At 40.3% G+C, this 24,693-nt stretch overlaps 2 protein-coding genes and 2 long non-coding RNA genes across 4 annotated transcripts in view; 2 read left to right on the top strand and 2 right to left on the bottom strand.

Moving 5' to 3' along the window:
* LOC109198185 (low affinity immunoglobulin gamma Fc region receptor II-b) overlaps nt 1–24,693 on the top strand; it is a 997,390-nt gene that overhangs the window by 80,422 nt on the left and 892,275 nt on the right. The window lies entirely within an intron of this gene.
* On the top strand, nt 2,393–12,992 carry LOC109200254 (uncharacterized). The gene is made up of 10 exons (XR_002060435.2): nt 2,393–2,462; nt 4,408–4,499; nt 5,300–5,364; nt 5,788–5,852; nt 6,661–6,725; nt 7,043–7,107; nt 7,532–7,596; nt 10,232–10,296; nt 10,722–10,786; nt 12,587–12,992. It is a non-coding gene; the product is annotated as an uncharacterized LOC109200254 (long non-coding RNA).
* Nucleotides 15,032–23,067, bottom strand: LOC112846469 (uncharacterized). Its single transcript, XM_025906003.1, has 2 exons — nt 22,791–23,067; nt 15,032–16,991 (listed from the first exon to the last, which is right to left on the bottom strand). The coding sequence occupies exon 2, from the start codon at nt 16,697–16,699 to the stop codon at nt 15,185–15,187; it is 1,515 nt and encodes a 504-aa protein (XP_025761788.1). The 5' UTR covers nt 16,700–16,991; nt 22,791–23,067; the 3' UTR covers nt 15,032–15,184.
* LOC109200258 (uncharacterized) lies at nt 24,068–24,561 on the bottom strand. Its single transcript, XR_002060440.1, has 3 exons — nt 24,540–24,561; nt 24,369–24,460; nt 24,068–24,140 (listed from the first exon to the last, which is right to left on the bottom strand). It is a non-coding gene; the product is annotated as an uncharacterized LOC109200258 (long non-coding RNA).

The following is a 24,693-nucleotide window of genomic DNA, read 5'->3' as shown; positions in this document are numbered from 1 at the left end:
TTTCATGTTTGTCAAATAAAGAATCGTTAAAATTCTTTGAGCATTTAAAAAATGCACCTGATTTGTCTGCTAGATGTGGATGAAAGCGGCAATCTTGCACCACATTTCAGCGCATCATTGTTAGCTTCAAGCCATGGCACATCTTGGAGCCACTTTTCTGAAAAAAAGTCTTTCTTCGGCTCTGGCGTTTCTTAGCTGGTGGCGGCACACCAAAGAAGCTGCTTAATGTCTGGGGTTTATTTTGGGAAATTTAGCTGGTGACAAGAAACACATGGAAGGTTAAATGACACGGTCAAGTATGCAAAGGCACTTGGTAACGCAAGTGTCACTAGCATTCCTAATTTTTGTCACGCATGCGTACCTGAGTACCAGTTATGTGCACCCCTGTCTATAACACACAGACAAACAACCCCTCACTCAATAACTGCTATCAAATTATCATGTCTATTCAACCTAACATGAATGTTTTAGATCTGTGGTAGGAAGGTGGAGTACCTGAAGAACACACACATGCACAGTTAGAAATACAAACTCAGCAAGGCTTTATACTAGGAACCTTCTGGCTGTGAGACAACAGTGCTAACCACCATACACTGTGCCACCCATAGTAACTCATATAATAATTATTATTATCATTTCCACACTGTTCAGCATTTAGTCTATCAAGTTTGTTGTTATAGCTAACAACTACTGCAGAAAATGGCAAGTTCTTTAAGGTATTGTTCTGTGTGTTCGTAATGCTTGTAACCTGGACTATACTTCTGAAGATGAGATAAAATGGGAGTCTCTGGGAATAACTAGGTGAGGAGCTATTAATGCCTTCATATACCAGCTGCCATAATTTGTACTTTGCTTCAAATAAATAACTATCTTTTTTTTTAAAGGAATGTCCTATTAAACAAAAACAACAAAATAACAAATGCAATAAAAACCCAGTCCTTCCTCACTGTAAATATTTCACTGAAATTCCATTTAAAAGACAGGGTAAGCACTCTCGTCACCTGACCACTTTTTAGCCAATGAGCTTCAGTTTTCACCCCTCCCCCTCACTTCGTGACTTGTTGAGGAGTATTGACGCTTGGCTGTGAACTGGTGTGGAGACGCTAACAGGTAACTTTAAACTTTTGAATTTTTCCAGCTTTATAGTCCAGCAACCAGTTAGATTTAGTTTTGTCAAGGTTTTTCTTTGATGTATATTCCTTGATTAAGTTTTGTATTTCAAGCTAATTCAAATGCTAAATCTAGCTTTTTTGATGACACGTTGTGTATTTATTAGTCAAGGTTAAATACCTAGTCTAACACATATTTTTAGTTAAACTGTGACATTTGAAATTACTGAGATGTTATTATTTACTCATCCCACTGTCTCCAGTTTAAGCAATGCTGCAATATACGTGACATGCTATTAATGAGACATTTCAGATAACCGTGGTAGCTAACATTTAACTCTCTGGAGTGCAGATCACATGGCCAATTTATGGTTTATCAGCTACATGCGTATCAGTTTTTTAAAATGTGTTGATGGCCAAGTAAAACCAGATGAAGATGTCATCACGTTTAGTGCAGGAACAAATAAAAACGTGATTTCCTTTAAAAAAGAGATAGATAGATATATTTTTACCTCTCCTTCCCTATTGTGGTGAATAAATGAACAAGAGCCGATCAAACAATTATATGGCTGTTTTGGTTGTTTATAATAGGGAAACTTGTGGGAGTGATGGCAGGAGAGAGCGGTGTCTATAACAAGTTTTGAGATGTGAGAGATTTGTGACATTAAGTGTGTCTGGAGTGTATAGTTAGTTTGTAGTTAAATCTGGTTTGATTGATTGTTTTGTGTGTCAAATGGTGAGTGAATGTCACCCTGACCCTGGCTAAAAAGCTACCAAAGGCAGACTGAAATCTAAACGCTGTCTCCAGGTGTGCAACAGGAGGAGTGATACACTAATTGCCTGCATTTTTATAAACATTTGTATAGAATGTGGTTTGTAAAATTTGTACATATGTTTTAGAAATTTGAAATTAAGTAATGAGAAAAAAATCACTAAACATGTTTGTGGTTTTCATAGTAAAAAGTATAACATTTTCCTACTCTGATTTTATGTTTTTGTGTAATTTTTTTAGGTCAATTGTGTTAATACAATATGTCAAAATTACAAAATAAATGTAGTCAGACATGTGAGGTTGTTCTGTAAAGAATGATGCCAAACAAGGCAAGGAAAATTTTTTAACAGCGAAATATAGAGGTATAATCAAAAGTAGTCGAAAACAGCCAATTATACCCTTGAAAGCACCTTCTGTAAAAGATCATTTTCACTGTAAACTACATTGAGAAGTATTATACAAATTGTACATTTTTTTCCCTTTTCTGAGACAGTGCATTGCAATGAGGCAGCAAGAGAAAAGATTAAACCCATAGATGAAGCTGATGTGCCCATGGCATCGTCCTCCCTCAAAGATGATGAGTAGGTGACTAATTTTCTGCTGTTGTAATTATTGCAACCTAGTCTAACACATATCTTTTAGTTCAACTATGACATTTGGAAATACTGAGATGTTATTATTTATTCATCCCACTGTCTCCAGATTTTAAGAAACGCTAAAATATATGACATGCTAGTAATGAGACATTTCAGATAACTGAGGTAGCTATTTAACTTTCTGGAGTGCAGATCACATGGCAAGTTTACAGTTTATCAGCAATATTTGTATATATCAGTTTTTTAAAATGTGTTGATAGGCAACGTAAAAGCAGAGTTATGAACATAATTTCAATTTTTTCCTGAAAACTGTCATCACATTTAGTGCAGGAACAAATAAAAACGTGATTTTCTTAAAAATATAGATAGATAAGTATTACCTCTCCTTCCCTATTGTGGTGGATAAATGAACAAGAGCCGATCAAACAATTATATGGCTGTTTTGGTTGTTTATGAATAGGGTAAACTTTTGGGAGTGATGGCAGGAGAGAGCAAGACAGCGCTCTCTATAACAAGTTTTGAGATGTGAGAGATTTGTGACATTAATGTGTCTGGAGTGTATTGTTAGTTTGTAGTTAAATCTGGGTTTTTTGATGTTTTGTGTGTCAAAATGGTGAGGTGAATGTCACCCTGACCCTGCTAAAAAGCTACCAAAGGCAGACTGAAATCTAACGCTGTCTAGGTGTGCAACAGGAGTGATACACTCCTTTTGTCAGGCCTGTGGTGTGTCCCTCTGTTCTGTCTTGTGGTGGACAGGAACAATTTTGATGAGTAACACAAATAATTTGTGTGACACTGATTGTTTTTAAAATAATAATAAATTTATTTATAGCACATTTCAAGACAGCCAAGGACACTTTACAAAGGATGAAATGCATAATAGAACAATGACAAAATAAGAACAATAAAAACAAAAGTACAAGATAAAATTAACAAACATTGGGTTCACAGTGGACATGCAAATTTGAACAGATGGGTTTTGAGTTGAGATTTAAACTGGGGAGAGAACCAATGTTTCTTATATCTGGGTAGAGAAGTTTACAGCCTGTGAGCAGAGCAGCTAAAAGCTCTGCTTCCATGGTGGTGGAAAGAAGGCACAGCAAGCTGGATAGAAAAAGAAGATGGAAGTGAGCGGGCAGAAGAGATAGTGTTAACAGGTCAGAAGGGTAAGGAGGAGCAAGGTTATGAAGGGCCTTGAAGTGAGCAGAAGAAGTTTGTATATTATTCGGAATTTCACAGGGAGCCAGTGAAGTTCCTGAAGAACAGGGGTGATGTGCTGGTAGGAGGGGGTTCTGGTGATAATGCGAGCAGCAGAGTTCTGAACCAGATGAAGCTTATGGAGGGATTTATGGGGAGACCATGCAAGAGAGAATTGCAGTAGTCAGTACGGGAGGTAACAAGACTATGGACATAGATAGATAGATTTATAGGAAAGTGAACTATGTAGGATGACACCAAGGCTCGTAACCTGAGGAGAAGGGAAACCAGAAATTTGGAAATAACTTACAAAACCACCAGAGGAATTTCCTGCATTTTTATGTAAATAGTTGTATATAATGTGTTTGTCAAATTTGTACATATGTTTTAGAAATGTAAAATAAGTAATTAGAATGACTCGCTAAACGTCTTTGTGATTTTCATACTGAAAAGTATAACCTTAACCTACTCTGGATTTTATGTTTTTGGGTCAGTTATTTAATACAGTATGTCAAAATTAAGGTTGTTTGGTAAAGAATAATGACAAAGAAGGCAAGGAAAACTTTTTTTTAAGGGGAAATATAAAGGTAAATTTAAAAGTAGTCGAAAACAGCCAATTATACCCTTGACTCCAGAGGGTTAGCACCTCCTGTATAAGATCAGTTTTCACTGTAAACTACAGTGATGAAGTATTACACAAATTGTACTATTATTTTTTCTTTTTCTGAAACAGTGCATTACAATGAGGGAGCCAAGAGACAAGTTTAAACCCAAGATGAAGCTGATGCGCCCATGGCATCGTCCTCCCTCAAAGATGATGAGCAGGTGAGTAATTTTCTGCTGTCATTATTATTGCAACAAGACCACAGCAGTGGTGTTTGGATGTTGATAATGAGGTTGGTAGACACAGTTCCTACAGTGCTGGTTAATGTAAGACACATACATTGTGAGGACTGGTGTGTTTTGCATGTGTACATCTATCGAAAGATGGGCTCCCAAGTCCACATGAACACAGACCCTACAGTGTATGAAGTTGTCAGGTGCATTATTAAGAGGACTGTGTGTGGATACTGTCGTGTGTTATGTTGGTTTACACTGAGGAATTAATTTTCTATCAATATTATTGCATTCCATTTGCCTCATTTATGTCACTAACCAGTGTAGCTACGTAACTGCATTGTAAAGTCTCAACGTATCTGTGTTGAATGGATGTTAATGCCCTTTTGTGTTTGTTTCCACTACATTTCAGGGCACACCGATCTTCCTCATGTTGATACGCCCATGGCATCGTCCTCCTCAAGATGATGAGCAGGTGACTAATTTTCTGCTGTTGTTTTATTGCAACAAGACCACAGCAGTGGTGTTTGGATGTTGATAGTGAGGTTGGTAGACACAGTTCTTACAGTGCTGGTTAATGTAAATACATACATTGTGAGGACTGTGTGTGGAATCTGTCAGGTTTATTTAGTTTACACTGAGAATTAATTTCTATCAATATTATTGCATTACATTGGCTCATTTATGTCACTAACCAATGTAGCTACATAACTGTATTGAAAAGTCTCAACGTATCTGTGTTGAATGGATGTTAATGCCCTTTTGTGTTTGTTTGCACAACGTTTCAGGGCACACCGATCTTCCTCATGTTGATATGCCCATGGCATCGTCCTCCCTCAAAGATGATGAGCAGGTGACTAATTTTTCTGCTGTTGTTATTATGGCAAAATAACACAACATAGTTGTTTGGATGTTGATAGTGAGGTTGGTAGACACAGTTCTTACAGTGCGGGTTAATGTAAGATACATACATTGTGAGGACTGTGTGTGTTTTGGATATGCAAGTCTATCGAAAGATGGGCTCCCAAGTCACATGAAACACAGACCCTACAGTGTATGAAGCTGTCAGGTACATTATTATGAGGACTGTGTGTGGATACTGTCGTGTGTTATCTTAGTTACACTGAGGAATTAATTTTCTATCACTATTATTGCATTCCATTTGCCTCATTTATGTCACTAACCAGTGTAGCTACGTAACTGCATTGTAAAGTCTCAACGTATCTGTGTTGAATGGATGTTAATGCCCTTTGTGTTTGTTTGCACAACGTTTCAGGGCACACCGATCTTCCTCATGTTGATATGCCCATGGCATCGTCCTCCCTCAAAGATGATGAGCAGGTGACTAATTTTCTGCTGTTGTTATTATTGCAACAAGACCACAGCAGTGGTGTTTGGATGTTGATAGTGAGGTTGGTAGACACAGTTCTTACAGTGCTGGTTAATGTAAAATACATACATTGTGAGGACTGTGTGTGGAATCTGTCAGGTGTTATTTAGTTTACACTGAGAAATTAATTTTCTATCAATATTATTGCATTACATTTGGCTCATTTATGTCACTAACCAGTGTAGCTACATAACTGTATTGAAAAGTATCAACGTATCTGTGTTGAATGGATGTTAATGCCCTTTTGTGTTTGTTTGCACAACGTTTCAGGGCACACCGATCTTCCTCATGTTGATATGCCCATGGCATCGTCCTCCCTCAAGATGATGAGCAGGTGACTAATTTTCTGCTGTTGTTATTATGGCAAAATAACACAACATAGTTGTTTGGATGTTGATAGTGAGGTTGGTAGACACAGTTCTTACAGTGCGGGTTAATGTAAGATACATACATTGTGAGGACTGTGTGTGTTTTGGATATGCAAGTCTATCGAAAGATGGGCTCCCAAGTCCACATGAAACACAGACCCTACAGTGTATGAAGCTGTCAGGTACATTATTATGAGGACTGTGTGTGGATACTGTCGTGTGTTATCTTAGTTTACACTGAGGAATTAATTTTCTATCACTATTATTGCATTCCATTTGCCTCATTTATGTCACTAACCAGTGTAGCTACGTAACTGCATTGTAAAGTCTCAACGTATCTGTGTTGAATGGATGTTAATGCCCTTTTGTGTTTGTTTGCACAACGTTTCAGGGCACACCGATCTTCCTCATGTTGATATGCCCATGGCATCGTCCTCCCTCAAAGATGATGAGCAGGTGACTAATTTCTGCTGTTGTTATTATTGCAACAAGACCACAGCAGTGGTGTTTGGATGTTGATAGTGAGGTTGGTAGACACAGTTCTTACAGTGCTGGTTAATGTAAAATACATACATTGTGAGGACTGTGTGTGGAATCTGTCAGGTGTTATTTAGTTTACACTGAGAAATTAATTTTCTATCAATATTATTGCATTACATTTGGCTCATTTATGTCACTAACCAGTGTAGCTACATAACTGTATGAAAAGTCTCAACGTATCTGTGTTGAATGGATGTTAATGCCCTTTTGTGTTTGTTTGCACAACGTTTCAGGGCACACCGATCTTCCTCATGTTGATATGCCCATGGCATCGTCCTCCCTCAAAGATGATGAGCAGGTGACTAATTTTCTGCTGTTGTTATTATGGCAAAAATAACACAACATAGTTGTTTGGATGTTGATAGTGAGGTTGGTAGACACAGTTCTTACAGTGCGGGTTAATGTAAGATACATACATTGTGAGGACTGTGTGTGTTTTGGATATGCAAGTCTATCGAAAGATGGGCTCCCAAGTCCACATGAAACACAGACCCTACAGTGTATGAAGCTGTCAGGTACATTATTATGAGGACTGTGTGTGGATACTGTCGTGTGTTATCTTAGTTTACACTGAGGAATTAATTTTCTATCAATATTATTGCATTCCATTTGCCTCATTTATGTCACTAACCAGTGTAGCTACGTAACTGCATTGTAAGTCTCAACGTATCTGTGTTGAATGGATGTTAATGCCCTTTTTGTTTGTTTGCACAACGTTTCAGGGCATACCGATCGTCCTCATGTTGATACGCCCATGGCATCGTCCTCCCTCAAAGATGATGAGCAGGTGACTAATTTCTGCTGTCATTATTATTGCAACAAGACCACAGCAGTGGTGTTTGGATGTTGATAGTGAGGTTGGTAGACACTAGGGCTGGGCCATATTATACCGTTCACGGTAATACCGGTACAGTGTTGGGCAACGATAAGAAAATGAAATATCGCGATAGAATATGGGTAAAACGCGCATGCGCAGTGCCTTTGTTTTCGTACGCACATGGCCGATTGTTGAGTGAAACAGATGAACCAGAACTGGTTTGTAAAAATGGTGCAACTTCAGTGATGTGGAACTGGTTTGGTGTTTGTCCGTCAGATACACAACAACGCACATTTTTTTGTAGAACATGCAAGGGGGGCGTCGTTATTACCGTATTTGTCGGACTAAGGTGCTCATAAATCTGGGAATAATCTGGGTCCTAAACTGCGTCCTCTTCAGGTCCCAAAGTCAAACGAACACACAGCATCACTGAGAGTTAAAAACTGTCTAAATTCTTTAATCTTAATAAAACGATCAGCATTGCTGCTTTACCAGGTGTTTAACATCCAGGCATCCATGAAAACAGAATTTATTACATTTAACGGAGTTAGAAGTTAGCAGGAAGCTAGCGGAAGTTAGCTCGCTAGTTTCGCTAGTTACCTAAACATGTTATCCGGTTGTTCAGTGATGACGTGACGAATCCTACTTCCGGGCCTAAAGTAGTCTGCATTTAATATGGCTTTTGTGTTGTTAACATGTTTAATGTTTGTATTTTCTTCTATTTAATCTCAAAAAGCTCCTAAAACAGTCAGTGATCACTGTTGACCTCCCTTGGCTTTTATTACTACTAATCATTTATTTAAGCTCAGTTTTTAAAACCTTACGATGTAACTACAGCACAGCCCATGCAGCAGTATATGAATGACTAACCTCGTATTGTGGATGGATTATCTCACTTGTTCTCCTGGCTGAAGTTTAGTCCTTTTACAGCATCCTGCCATGCGATTCCATTTGTTCCTGACCACCGAGAACACTCACGTTAACTTTTATCGAGTGGAAAAAAAGTTAGCTTGTTTATGTTATGCTAACATAGCTGTGTCGCTAGCGGTCACGTAGCACATCATTATCTACCAGCTAGCCAAACTTCAGTAACCCTACAAACGTCACTGCTGTTTAGTTTTCTGTCTTCATTTATGTTGGAAGTTATAGCAGAGCTGTACGTTTGAATTTGTTTCCAAAACCCCGCAGTCAGGACATGCTATATTGTATTTAGATAGAAGCTAGCGAGCTAACTTCCTGCTAACTTCTAACGCCGTTAAATGTCATAAATTCCATTTTCATGGATGCCTGGATGTTAAACTCAATTGTTACACCTGGTAGAGCAGAACACTGATCATTTTATTAAAGATGAAAGACTTTAGACAGTTTTTCAACTCTCAGTAATGCCACAGTGATCGTTTGATATATGGACCTGCAGCGGAGTTTAGGCCCAGACACGGCCAGTGACGTCAGACTGAACAACCGGATAGCATGTTCTGACTGACAGATTTCTGAAAAAATTCAAACGTACAGCTCTGCTATCACTTCCAACATAAATGAAGACAGGAAACTAAACAGCAGTGACGTTTGTAGGGTTACTGAAGTTGGGCTAGGTAGTATATAATGATGTGCTACGTGATCGCTAGCGACACAGCTATGCTAGCATAACATAAACAGTGAAGCTGGAGGATGAACGCTAACACTTTTCCACTCGATAAAAGTTAACGTGAGGGTTCCTGGTGGTTAGGGACAAATGCAATCGCATGGCAGGATGCTGTAAACGGACCAAACTTCAGTCAGGAGAACAACTGAGATAATCCATCCACAATATGAGGTTAGTCATTAATATACTGCAACAACATGGGAATAGAGCAGCTGTGATAGAATACAGCATTAATGAATCAATGGTACAGAAGTGGAGGAAGCAAGAAGAATGAGTTGAATAAAGTTTGATTTATCTGACTGCTTTGTTTCGCTTAATGTGCCTTATAATCCCGTGCACTTTATGGTCCGAAAAATACATATTTGCCTTTTTATTTGGCACACTGCAGTTTAATGTTGCAAAGCACCTCTTTTTAGCTACAGTGGATATTATACATGGTTATGCTCAGGATATGTCATCCCATTTCTACTGGAAATGCCTTTTGGTTAAACTTTCAGCAAGAAATTTGCATTTGCACTGTTAAATTTGTATATAGCTTTAATGCATATAAAAAAAACAGCTGCTTGTTTAAGTGAAAATAAATGGATGGGTTTTTTTTGCACTAGTAAAGTTGTGGAGTTGTATTTTGTCTCACATCAAGTATATCGTCAGTTATATCGTTATCGCAAATTTTCAAATATATATCGTGATAAATATTTTGGCCATATCGCCCTGCTCTAGTAGACACAGTTCTTACAGTGCTGGTTAATGCAAAATACATGCATTGTGAGGACTGTGTGTGGAATCTGTCGGGTGTTATTTAGTTTACACTGAGAAATTAATTTTCTATCAATATTATTGCATTACATTTGGCTCATTTATGTCACTAACCAATGTAGCTACATAACTGTATTGAAAAGTATCAACGTATCTGTGTTGAATGGATGTTAATGCCCTTTTGTGTTTGTTTGCACAACGTTTCAGGGCACACCGATCTTCCTCATGTTGATACGCCCATGGCATCGTCCTCCCTCAAAGATGATGAGCAGGTGACTAATTTTCTGCTGTTGTTATTATGGCAAAAATAACACAACATAGTTGTTTGGATGTTGATAGTGAGGTTGGTAGACACAGTTCTTACAGTGCGGGTTAATGTAAGATACATACATTGTGAGGACTGTGTGTGTTTTGGATATGCAAGTCTATCGAAAGATGGGCTCCAAGTCCACATGAAACACAGACCCTACAGTGTATGAAGCTGTCAGGTACATTATTATGAGGACTGTGTGTGGATACTGTCGTGTGTTATCTTAGTTTACACTGAGGAATTAATTTTCTATCAATATTATTGCATTCCATTTGCCTCATTTATGTCACTAACCAGTGTAGCTACGTAACTGCATTGTAAAGTCTCAACGTATCTGTGTTGAATGGATGTTAATGCCCTTTTTTGTTTGTTTGCACAACGTTTCAGGGCATACCGATCTTCCTCATGTTGATATGCCCATGGCATCGTCCTCCCTCAAAGATGATGAGCAGGTGACTAAATTTTCTGCTATTGTTATTATGGGAAAGATAATACAAAATAGTTGTTTGGATGTTGATAGTGAGGTTGGTAGACACAGTTCTTACAGTGCTGGTTAATGTAAGATGCATACATTGTGAGGACTGTGTGTGTTTTCAATGTGTAAATCAATTGAAAGATGGGCTCTTCTTAAAATGAACAATTACCAAATGCTTTCCAGAGGTTTGCTAAGGTTTTAAATCAACAGGTAGTTGACTTCCCCAAAAGTTGATTCTGTTCATCTGGACGTATCTTTTTCAGCGGGAGAAACCTTTTGTCAGTCATCCAAGAGACTCTTCAGTCACTATCAACATCCAAACAACACTTGTGTGTTCTTGTTCTTGTTGGATGAAATTGAAGAAGTCATTTGGATGAATGACGAAATGTTTCTTCCACTGAAAATGCTATGTCCGTATGAACAGATTCAACTTTTGGGGATTTACTTACCTCGATGATTGAGTATGCATCAAGACGATGCTAGGTGATTTATTTGGATTTAACTCATACTTCAACTCAAAGTAAATGAGGAGCGGTTATTCAGATGCTCTTTTGCTCAAAAAATAATGTCACTGTATCAGAAAGCATGCTTAAACAATGAATGGGAAACCCTGAAATGTTGGCTCCTACTGGATGTATTCATGCCACAAGGGCTGCAGTGTCTCAAATGAGTGAAGTTTCTGCATTACATGAAATCACTCAAAATTCATGGTTCAAACTTAATGAACTTTATTTTTTCAAGAGAACTGTATGCATGATGTAGTGTATTCATCAGAGACGAGACTGAAAAATGTGCCTTTTGTAATGTTCACCTTTCTGCTTTGAAATTGATTTGCATAAATTGTAAAGGTGAGGATTTTGTTCATTCATTTTAGATGATTATCTGTCAAGATATAACAAGTGGAAATTTTTACCCGCAATACTTAACATTTGACGTTTTCATCAAAAGAGAGAAAGGTTCCCCATGAGTCTTGTTTTGTTGAGTATGCCATTAGAGTAGACTGTCCTACATCGTCTTCGATACAGATTGTTTTGACTTTCAGAGGAATGCAGACAAATGTTTGCCTTCCATCACTGGATCTTGAATGCATCCTCAAAGCATCTTGGTATCTTTAGAGCTTTAGTTAATGCTGGTTGCATGATGTCTGATCACCCAGAACTTGCGATAATGCCAGCTCTGAACTGGGTTACTGTCACAGTACAAAATCGCATGAGAATAAGAGTGGGGGAAATGACAAATAATTTTTTGGACAAGCTAAGTAAAAGAATCAGGACAAAGCGGAAATGGATTCTTTATGATTGAAAGTGGAAAAAAGAAAAACATTAAGTATGATATGTTGAAACTGGATGGAAACAAATGTCAGTTACTGTTTTTCTATAGTTGTGTGGTTTAGAACCTAAATGACATAGTCGTTTTGTATTTCGGTGTCCTGTGGCTTTCACATAGAAGTTTTATCTTTAATAGTTTCCTTTGAGTTGTTGTTGTTTTTGGTTTTTTTTTTTAAATGAGCTTGATGTGCTGGTCAGAATGTAGCTTTTAAGAGATTGTCTTCATCTAACATGGCAAAAAGACGAAGCCCAGTGTAAACCTAAAGCCCCACCGCTATTTAAAACCAGTTAAAAAATGCTGTGTTTATGTACCTGGAGTTCTTTTTGATATGTGTACCATGAAAGGGCTTTGATGTTTACGTCCCATTGTTCTTAAAGAGTACCTTTATAATAGCTTTATAGTTAACATATCAAAAGTAAGTTGATCTTATTTTCTCTCCTCCTTTTAGCATTTCCTGAAAATGGTGCTGAAGGGGAAAATCCTCAAAGGAAACAAAAATCTCCATGATGTCCCACAGAGATTGGAGCAGTGAGGAGACATTTCTGTGGGCACATTGCTAATGGGAGACTATCCATTGTGATTAAAATCAAACAGTGTAAAAATGCTCAATGTCCTGTATGAGACAGTCGCTCTTTTCAAAATGTAAGCGACTTTGTCATGAATCATGGTTTAATGCTAAAAAAGAGGAACAGTTGTTAAATAATCAGGTTAAAAAAATCTATAGACACATCTGAGACATATACATGTTTGCAAAAGTCATTTAGTTTGCAGTAGGGCTGGGCCATATCATACCGTTCACGGTAATACCGGTATAATTTTGGGCAACGATAAGAAAATGAAATATTGCGATAGAATATGGGTAAAACGCGCATGCGCAGTACCTTTGTTTTCATACGCACATGGCGGATAAAGCATGGCGGAGAATGAGAAGGGCAAAAGCGGATCGGCAGTGCCCTTTATAATCCCGCGGGCCTTATGTATGAATTCTGGTTGTGTTTACTGACCTTGAAACGATTTTATGTGGTACACGGTGCTCAAAAATCTGTCAAATGTTTTAGCACAACTTTGCTAAGCTACGAACCCACACCGCTTGATGGATTGTCGGAGCATTATAGCTATCGTAGGCAGGAGCCTCGCGGAGTGATATGTACTGTGCTTCAACATAGTATTACAGTATTGTGTGTATATAACCTCTTTTTAAGTTTTGTGGACATTATACATGGTTATGCTGAGGATATGTCGGCCAGTTTCCACTGGAAATGCCTTTTGGTTAAACTGTCAGCAAAGAATTTGCATTTGCACTGTTAAATTTTTATATAACTTTAATGCACATTAAAAAAAAAACAGCTGCTTGATTAAGTGAAAATACATTGATGGTTTTTTTGGGTTTTTTTGCACTAATAAAGTTGTGGAGTTGTAAAGTATTTTGTCTAGTGTCAATTACATTGTCAGTTCTATCGTTATCGCAAATTTTCAAATGTATATCATGATAAATATTTTTAGTCATATCGCCCTGCTGTAGTTTGCAGCACTTGTTCGAAATACACTTGACCTTTCACCAGCAGGCTGGCTGTGATTTTTTTTTTTTTTTTTTTTTTTTTTTTTTTTGCCTCTAAAGATCGTACTTAAAGGGAACATGATATGTGAAAAGCACTTCATCTGTGCTTGACAGCATATATTTGGGTATCTTAACTTATTACCAATTAAAAAACTAAAGATGCACAACCCTGGAACTTTTTTGGGCCCCCTAGATCTGAACATTTGTCTTTCAGTGAGGCTTTCTGATATGGAGGGTCCATATGAAGTTACTAAAAGCAAATTCTCATCAGCAGTTGTATAACTCAATTCTGTTACGGAAGATATGAGCTTAATGTCCTATATCCCAACAAGGAGATCCAACCTCTAATTGCTAACCTTTAACATTTTTCTAGACAAGACTTGTAAATTCATGGTTGAAAAGTTACCTGTGGAACTCTTATCCCTGTACTACTTTGACTTAAGCATTGGACATTTCATAAAGACTATAGGGAATTGTGTCAGAGTATATGTCTCCTTTTAATGTGGATCTATCAGATCCTTGAATTTACATTATAAATATGTGATGGCTCCAATACAAATCTAAGAGTAAGGTTTGTCTTTCCAAATTGCATTGAGCTGGTTCTCAAATTCAGGTCTTTTTTTTGTCATGTTCGATTTCGGTCATAAGACCACATGTTTTGTTAACTATTAATTTTAATACGCAGTAGTAGTGTATGAGTTTAGCCATGTCCCACTTATTCATTTTTGGCCCTATAATATACTTTGGTGACAGGTATGTGTGTTGTATAGCCAGTGTCCTCACAAATCCTGTTGGGTCTTAAAATGTCTAATATTTTCATAGGCGGGACTTCTCACCTAATTATCTATGTCCTTATAAGGTTGCAAAAAAACAGGTTCTTATATCTCTAGTTCTGTTGCGTGTATAGGAACTTTGAAGTGAGATCTGTGCTCTGTGGCTCAAAACAGATTTTTTGACGTATTCAGCATCCCTCTGGGGCAAGCGGAAAGTGGTGTCCCCATAGTCCACCACCTGGGCTGGTTTGGAAAAAGTGTCCTTACAATACATAGAAACCCGTATAGGTGTGTGTGTGTGTGTGTGTGTGTGACCCCATTAATGACTTCCTAAACCTACTGGTCTGGAAGTCCAGCAGTTCATCTAAACAAAATGCACTTAGCCTAAAACAGACATAGATACGTTTATCCTACCATAAAACAATAAGACAAGGTACGACCTCTCCCATGCTCCCAGGATGTGGGTTTGAATACCAGAACACCCTGGAATGCATACAAAGCCTTTTACAGCCTACTGAAGATCACACATCCTATCACTACACAATTGATTATATACCTCTAAGCATATATGGTTAAATATTTCCTAATACAAATGACAATAATAAAATATAAACCCAACATCTCCACCCTGTATTGTCATTTTATAAGGCTATATGGCGTATATATATCTCTTCAGCTCTACACCACTTGTCACCATTTTCAGTGCAGGCTTCATTCATACACACACATTAGCCTTAGCATCCATGTCACTCTGCTGCAACAGTATGTAGTTGGTAAAAGTGTTAGCAATCATTTTATTCACCATTGATCTTACACATGGCAAAATGCAACCTGTAAACAAGCAAAGCAATGTCAACAATGTGAGAATGGGAGTCAAAAACTTTAAGAACATATTCCACCATGGTCCAGATGTCAACCAGGCTATCCAGCCTTGTGACGCGTCTCCTCCTGATGTGTGGTCCGCCACATATTTCTGCAGAGCAGTTAAGTTCTGCAGTGCTTCATAGATGTCTCCTCCAGTCGTGTATCCATCCGGGATAAATGTACAACAGGTTTCTCCAATCAGCTTACACACTCCTCCTTGTGATGCTGTTATCAAGTCCAGGGTCAGCCTGTTCTGCAGGACCATCGTTCTGATGGCCTTTTGCTCCTCTGCTAAGGCTGTTCCCAGCTTCTTAGTGAGATTAATGTGTCGCAGTAGGGCATACCGGTTGATCTCCACGTGATCCCGCACCTCTGCAACTCCGATGTTCGGGATCAGACTTTGGAAGAACTTAGCTCCTCCACTCCAAATGCGGAATTCCCGTGGCACTCCAGTGTCTACTGTTACTCCAAAAGAATTTGGTGAGGCTATATCCACCTCACGCTTCTGTCGGTTGCTAGGGTGATGTTCAACTCTGTCCATGAAGAAGACATGATCCGATAACTTCACCAAGGCACATAATCCTCCCCATCCCTCAGGGAGTGATAGATAGGCTTTATGTCCACACATGAAATACCAATCAGCCAACACTCTTGTTCCTTTACTGCTCGGCACTGTCCTTGCACAGCCTGTCCACTTTTGGCTCTTTGCTTTTACTGGTATTCTGTAAGCCAGGTTGAACTTGCATTCCGTCCTCCTCAATGTCAAGTTCTCAGCACACTTCGCACTGGTCAAACATTTCATACACCTGCTCTCATTCTCTGGTGGGCAGTAGGTGTATATGTATCCACATACGTGAAGCGGCAGCTCCCCCACTGACAGTGTTCCATTGTTCATCACACACAACGGTAGTTGAGCTGCGTTCAGCTTGTTCAGCAATATTATGTCTGGCAGCGGGTCTGACACTTGAGGCCAGGCCAATAAGTCAGTTTGTCCAGAACAATTCACGTTCAGAAGTGGCGACTTACTCCAGGTGATGTTCAGAGGTGTACTATAGTTGGCCTTGGACCACAGGACTCTGTTGCCAGGATGAGTTGCTAAGCCTAACAGACACCAACTTCTGTCCTCTGTTATGCTGTACGGCCACAATCCAGATGTATATGCGGATAACGGCATATGAGCACACACATAGCAGTCCGTCCTATTGTTCAAGTGAGCAGTTGTATTCATAAATTGCCACCAAAAGTTTGTAGAATAGCCATGAGGGTATTGGGTGTGGTTTCCTTGGACATACAAGGTCTCCACTGCTGACCATGACGACATCAAAGCCATTACACCCAGCAGGGTAGACAACACTTTTCCAGCCATTCTGATGAGTACCTGTGGCTCAGTTGGTTTCTTCACCGGATTGAGACGAGGGGCCCTGGAGGCTTTCCGTCCCCTTTGTACCCGGTCTTCCTGCCACTTACTCCGAGCTGGCCTGGATGTGTGTCACCTTTTTGCAGTGGCTTTGGTGTATCCAGGTAGGCCGTTCTGCGATTTTCACAGCTGTTGGTGTTGTCAGCAGAGCCTGGTACGGTCCGTCCCACCGTGGCTTCGACCAGCACTTCCTCTTTATGACCTTTATCAGCACCCAGTCCCCTGGCTTCAGACGTTCATCCTGTACAGAAACAGAATCATCTGGCAGATTATTTGCACTCATGACTTCTTTGTTTTTCAACATTTTAATCATCCAGTCTGCTAGTGTGTTTTCTTCTTCTGCTTTATCATTATCATTACAAAACACTGGAACTCTAAATGGCCTGCCATATATTATTTCAAAAGGCGTTAGACCATTATCAGTCGGCGTAATTCTCATATACATTTTCACCAGCTCAATGCAGTCTACCCATGTTCTGCCTGTTTCCTCCATTGTTTTCCTGAGTCTCAGTTTTACTGTGCCATTAGTCCTTTCAACCAGCCCTGCACTTTGTGGGTGGTATGAGCAGTGGTTTTTCAGTGTTATCCCCAGATGTTGTGACATTTTCTCAATTACTTCATTCACAAAATGAGGACCATTGTCACTGTAAATAGTCTGGGGGATCCCATGCTCTGGGATCACATTTTTGCATATTGCCTTAGCCACTGAAATAGCATCTGCTCTCTTAGTGGGGACAATTTCAACCCACTTTGAGAACGGGCACACAATTACCAGGCAGTACCTGTAGGTGTTACAGTTAGACAACTCAATGAAATCCATATGGATTACTTCAAACGGGTAGCTGGGTCTGGGAAACCTTCCTCTTCTAGGTCTGAGGTTCCCCTGAGCGTTATGTTTACAACATATTAAACATGCTTTACAGAAATGTTTTGAATAAGCATTGAATCCCAGTGTGAAAAACTGCCGTTCGACTGCTGCCACCATCCCGGCTGTGGAGACATGGCAGAGCCCATGGCTCAAAATTGCAGCAGTCCTATATAAGTTCTTAGGCAATATAGGCTTATCACAAAGATAGTAGACATCACCTCTCAGGCTTGCTCCTTTAGTGAGCCATAGTTGCTTCTCAGCTGGAGGTGAGTGTGACTGCATGTCCGCTAACACATCATGTGTAATGGGCATAGTTTGCTCCTGAGATGCCAGAATATGAACCCCATGTGATCCAAGGGCCGCTTCCTTTGCAATTTTATCTGCAAAGGCATTGCCCAGTATAATGGGGTCAGTGCCACGGGTGTGTGCTGCACATTTACAAACCGCAACTTTACTGGGCAGTAAGACTGCTTTCAACAGGTCCTGTAACAGTGTTGCATGCTCCACAGGTTTCCCTGTTGATGTTGTCATGCCTCGTCTTGACCACTGAGCGGCAAAGAAATGAAGTGTGGCATAGGCATATTGACTGTCTGTATATATAGTCACTGCCTGCCCCTCAGCTGCTTTGCAGGCTTCTGTCAGAGCCACTATCTCAGCTGCTTGGGCAGACATGGAATGTGATAACTGCCCAGCACGGATGACCTTTACATCATCCACAACAGCAAAGCCTGTTTTAGTCTTTCCCTCTGCCGTTTTGAAACTTGAACCATCAACAAACCAAACCTTGCCCTCAGTGAGTGGTATGTCTGTTAAATCACTTCTAGGTTTACACTGTGTTTCCACATGCTCACGACACACATGTGGTGTACCCTCCTCCTCTGTGGGTAACAGTGTAGAGGGATTCAAAGTTGTACACCGTTTAATAGTTACGTGTGGCTGGGAGAGCAACAATGACATTAAAGATAAGTGTCTTGCCGGTGACAAGAATGTCATTTTGGTCTGCAGCAATAAAACATCCACCTCATGTGGAACTAGCAGGGTCAAAGGGTGAAACAAAACAATTTCACCAGAACACTTTACGGCTTCGGCAGCTGCACACACAGATCGCACACAGTGAGGTAAGGCACAAGCCACTGAATCCAGCCTCTTAGAATAATAAGCTACTGGCTTCATTCTACCTCCACATTTCTGTGCTAACATGGATGTCATAAAATGCCCTTTACAATCAACAGTTTGAACAAAAGGCTTGTTATAATCTGGAAGTCCTAGAACTGATGCTCCTGTCAGCATCTGTTTCAGCATGCAGAGAGCTTGCTCCCCCTCAGGGGTCCAACTCAAACTTTCTGACATAGCCAAAGGTTTACTGTACATCATATCTAGTAATGGCTGCCCAACTTCAGCGTAATGGGGCATCCACGATCGACAGAAATTTAGCAAACCTAGAAATTGCATCATGTGTTTCTTCGTCACTGGCCTAGGTGCTGCCAAAATAGCTGTTTTCCTCTCTGGATGTATGCTTTTCCCTGCAGCACTAAGCAGATGTCCTAAAAATTTCACTTCTGTCTTTACCCACTGTAGCTTTGAAAGTGAGGCCTTGTTACCTGTCTCAGCTAAGTGAGTTAGCAATGCCAATGATATGTCTCTACAATTCTCCTCTGAATTGGACGCAATTAAAATGTCATCGACATATACCAACATCTGTGAATGTGATGGAATTACAAAATCAGACAGACAATTTGTAATATTCTGTGTGAAAATTGTAGGACTATCACAAAAACCTTGCGGCAGTCTGGTGTATGTGTACTTTTTGCCTTGATACGTAAAACCAAACCAGCCCTGTGAATTCTCATGCACTGGTATGGAAAAGAAAGCATTACTTAAATCTACCACAGTGAAGTGTGTCTTGTCTGGTTTGAGCTGATTTAACAAGGTGTGGGGGTCGGGGACACATGGAGCTATACTCTCCACTGCTTGATTTACAGCTCTTAAGTCTTGAATCATGCGCCACGACTGTGAATCAGCCTTTCTAACTGGGAAGATGGGTGTGTTACATACTGCCTGTGGAGCTTCAACTAGTATCCCTGTTTTAATCATATCCTCTATTACTGGTTTAATGCCTTCCACTGCATCAGGCTTCAAGGGATATTGTTTCAATCTTGGCCTAAAAGACGTTTTGGGCTTTATTACTACTGGACTCGCTGTGGACATTAACCCCACATCAGTCTTCCCAGTAGACCAGAGCTTCTCTGGGACCTGTTTAAGCTCCGGGTGATCTCTGACATCTACAACATATCATTCTGCTGTGTCATTCTCACCTCCCTTCAAGTGTGTTTGTGGTGTAGTATGTGTAACCCATCCCAGCTTTTTACGAAAGATGCTGTGCTGCATGTCTGTCTCCCAACCCCCTCCAGCTTGCTGCCACATTCCAACACTCTCCCCCTGTCTCACCAAAGATGCTAAGTCTGACCACTCAGCCATGCCACTCTTTGTCAGTGAAATATGTGGTGTCTGCCCTGTAAAAAGTTGTTGTGCAGCTTCAGAAAGGATCACACTACATCCAGCCATGGTTTCACCATCAGTATATACTGCTTTTATGGTGATTCTCTGTGGCCCTAATTTCAGCACTTTATCTGTGTAGGCCTCATCAGGCCCAAGCGTAGTCTTAAATCTCAGTGTGACATGCAAGTCTTCTGGCACCTGTGTGTCGTGGCTGGTTGTCAACATTTCCTCAGCTGCAGCTAACAGTTTACAGTTTATTTGATCTGGTCTGGAGGCCGACAGGTCAAGTGTCCAGTAATAATGCAAATCCCCACTGTCCTGATGAACCATTGTCTCAGCAGTTTCTCCTTTTCCTGCAGCTATCATCCCAATGGATGTTGGAATTATTGAAATTCCAAGTTTCATCATCATATCTCTTCCCAAGAGGTTCACCGGACAAGTTGGGCACATTACAACTGAACCTTGAGCTGCCTCTCCTGTAGTAGGATCTCTAATCCACACAGGTTTAGAGATTCTATGCTGATTTAACTGACCATTTGCAGACTTCACATAAATTGTGCCATTTGAAGGGTCAACTCCTGACACATGATCTTTTAAAACAGTTTTATCTGCACCTGAATCACACAGAAATTGAACAGTTTTACCCTGCACAGCCAACGTGCGAACTGGTTTTACTTCTTTCCCTGACAGATTTAACAATACTTCAGTTAAATCTAGAGTCTGAAACACAGGCTGTTGTAAATTCTGGCAAACTAAGGGATCATTTATACATGTATGTGTGTTAGCAGTGTCAACAGGTGCTAGTCATTTATTATAATAAGGGTTTCTTGCATCAGGGCGTTTATACTCTTCAGGTTTGTTCTCGGGGCACTCTCTTGCATGGTGCCCCTTTTCCCCACATGCATAGCACCTATCAAATCTCTTGTCCCGTTTCTCTTTAGGGCCCCAACTTCTTCTACTACTCTCACCTCCGCCTCTATTTTTTCCCCGTCTAAACTGTCCCTGGAAAAAGATTTCATCTGCTAAAAAGGCAGCGGCCTCAGAGCTTTGTGACTTCTTTTTTTTATTTTTAACAACTTCCTGCGCATGGCGGGCCCAATTCATGCACTCAACGGACCCGTCAATGTTCTGATTAATATTTTGTTTTCTGATGAAAGCAGCAATGCGTGGATGGAAGCCATTCATCAGAGCATGCTTCAACTGCTGCTGATATGGGCTGGCCTTCTCCGCACTCTCTTCAAGGCCGCTATGCACTTTGAAAACTTCCTCTAATCTCGCCCTGAATTCATGAACATCCTCTCCTTCTTTCTGCACACATTGGGCAATTTTGTTGTAATCTACAGAAGCTTTAAAGGTAGTTCTAAGGCGCTCATAGACCCCATCAACTTGGCCTCTTAAATTTTCATGGCCATAGGGTAGGACGGTATTACCATCCCTCCCTGTGTAGGTGCCTCGCACCCGAGCCCAGTTATATGTGAGACACTTCCGAAAGGTGGCTTCTGTTTCCTGACCGTTTAAGCAGTATGAGGAGCAGAGTTGCTTATGTCGGGCGATAAATTCATCAACATTAGTCAACGGGTCTCCTAAACCTTTACATGCTTCTGCACATTCAGATTCAGTCCATGGCCTGTAAACACAAATAACACGGCTTCGGTCACTTTCAACACCAAAATGGGGATTCGCAACCTCCACCATAGGAAAGGTATCTAGGACAGGGTAGACAGGCATACCAGCTGCACTCGCCTCATCCCTTTTGGTTTTGGCTCTAGTGTTATAAGGGCTTAAATATTGTGCTGCGGCTTCCCCAAACTCCTGTCGCACCCTATCCTCCTCCTCTCTCTCTCTCTTTTCCTGCTCCTGCTTTTCTTCCTCCTCTCTGGCCTCTCTCTCCCTCTCTAATGCTGCTCTACGCTGTTGGTCCCTTAACGTCAGCACCACTGAAGTAGACTGCACCGTCTCATCTTCAGGTTTCACAGCTAATGCCTGCAAAGCTGCTCTCTTCGCGTTCACTGCCTCCTGTCTTTTCTGCGCCTGCTCTAACCACAGTTTAGCGGACGCCAGTTGTAACTCTCTCTCCTGTTTCAATTTCCCTTTTGCACAAGCTGCCTTTACTGTCAACTGATCTATTAACATCTGACATTGTCCTACAACCAATTTACCTTCAAAATCATATTTCTTGCGCCAATGTCCTAAATACTTTGTGCTTCCAGGAGCAAATTTCATCATAAACTTCTCGTCACCCTCTGATGCACTCTTGGTTGCTTGGGAACCCATAATAACAACAACAGCTGACGTCACAGACCACGTGTTCTGCTCCGCACCCACTCACACAAACACACTCAAACACAACAACAACAACAACACAAAATAGGCCTATTGTCTCAACGCAGTCTCACACAGTGGCTGCGCGCTTTGCCGCACTCAGTGGCAAAGACTTACATATCACGCGCTTTAACGCACACAGTGATGAAGACTTTCAACTCAGTCTCACATAGTGAATGCGTGCTTCGCCGCACACAGTGGCAAAGACTTTCAACGCAACCTCACACAGAGGATGCGTGCTTTGCCGCACACAGTGGCAAAGACTTGAATAGTTGCACACAGTGACCACACGCTTTATCACACACAGTGATAAAGACTTCACAACTCAGCTAAGATTTTTCGCACACTTACTTGGTGTTGCTCATTGCGTGTAGCATCAGTCCCGAATCCCGTCAATCGTCACCCATGGAGGAGAAAAAACAGACGGCTAATCCACCGGCCCGATGATGAATTCTCACGCCTCGGGGCTTTGCTGCAGGACCTCTATAAATCCTGGCTGACGTCAGTCTTTCGGCGTGTCTCTTTTCCCCTCGGTGAATGTCGATTCCAAGGATCCGGCTCGAAGGACCAATTAATGGTAGGTTTGTAGCGTAAACCTATTCGCTGGAACGTTCAGGACAATTTGCTACACAGCAAAAACAAGACACAAGTAGGCAGAGTTCTTTGGGTTACTCATGCATGAGGGAGACCTGCCTAGAGCCAAGTGTCGTTCCACCCACTTGACCTCCACCAGACTCTCAGCCAGGTTCCCCATAGCACTCCTTTTATTGAGGTTACTTGAATATGCATAGGGTCATTAACATATAACATAGGTATGCATGTGAACAAAGAATACACTGTGTGTGTGTGTGTGTGTGTGTGTGTGTGTGTGTGTGTGTGTGTGTGTGTGTGACCCCATTAATGACTTCCTAAACCTACTGGTCTGGAAGTCCAGCAGTTCATCTAAACAAAATGCACTTAGCCTAAAACAGACATAGATACGTTTATCCTACCATAAAACAATAAGACAAGGTACGACCTCTCCCATGCTCCCAGGATGTGGGTTTGAATACCAGAACACCCTGGAATGCATACAAAGCCTTTTACAGCCTACTGAAGATCACACATCCTATCACTACACAATTGATTATATACCTCTAAGCATATATGGTTAAATATTTCCTAATACAAATGACAATAATAAAATATAAACCCAACAAACAGCATCCAGGAAGCTCAGACTTTGTATCCAGTGTCTCTGTACATTATCTGCAACAAGTGTTTCTGTGAGGTGGAGATCTAACAAACCAAACACGCAATGAGACTGTTGTGACTGTACCTGTGGGTCCCAACTTCATTATAGTAAACAGCACTCTGCTCTGGTGTGTCGTGTTCCCCTGTGAAGATCATCAAATTCATCCACAAAGAAAAAAAAATGTTTTTAAAGGATGTTTGTTTTATTTTTAAACTGCACGGGTTTTATGTACTCACTCTTTCTTCTAAGATCTTTAAAGTAAATAAGAGAGGAGGCGACATTTTCATATTCATCTGAACCTGAAATGTTCATATTTTTATTTACAGGATTGTAAAAACAGGTCACATCGAATTAGTTTCATTAAATCAAAATAAGTTTCATCTTAAACTGCTCTGTGCTTTTCAGTACATATACTGTACCATTTCTGTTTGTCACTTGTGTGACTGATTCATAGATATCAGCAGTACCTAAAAAACAAAAACAAGCCAGGCTCACATTAATCATTTTATTACAGTTACACTAAAGATCAGAGCAAAAACAGAAATACTGTGTGAATCAAAACCAGGACTGTAAGATCTTTAAATGTTCTTTGAAAAACAGCTGAACTCAAACTGAACCTGAGAAATGTTCATGTTAATGGAGGTTTAAAAAGGTCAATGTTACTATTGATAATAAATATCGGTTTAAATACTGACCATGTTGAAGAGAGCCGTACACATGAGTTTCATCCTGGTTGACTCCATGATTTGTGGAGGAGCCCGGACTGTGACTCTCAGACTGGATCGACCTAAAACAGGAAATAAACACAATAAACTCAAAAGTAACTGATGTTTGTTTAAAATAATAATAAAAAGTATTTTACCAACCTGGTGAAGCAGGAACCTGTGAAAGAGACAAATGTTATTACACATGATTGTGATGTAAATTGTTTCATTGTTATTTAGTGTCATGAGATCAGAATACATGTATATGTGTGAATAATTAAAGTGTATGTAGTAAATAAACTCTCTAATACAGCAT

This window comes from Oreochromis niloticus, linkage group LG3 (genome assembly GCF_001858045.2).
Source record: "Oreochromis niloticus isolate F11D_XX linkage group LG3, O_niloticus_UMD_NMBU, whole genome shotgun sequence".
NCBI classification, from domain to species: domain Eukaryota; kingdom Metazoa; phylum Chordata; class Actinopteri; order Cichliformes; family Cichlidae; genus Oreochromis; species Oreochromis niloticus.
The sequence above is the reverse complement of the archived record's forward strand: the minus strand, read 5'-3'. Positions and strand labels throughout refer to the sequence as shown.

Bases quoted from the DNA above. Each gene is read 5' to 3' on its own strand.
- LOC112846469 (XM_025906003.1), bottom strand. From the start codon at position 16,699: ATGGCTGGAAAAGTGTTGTCTACCCTGCTGGGTGTAATGGCTTTGATG.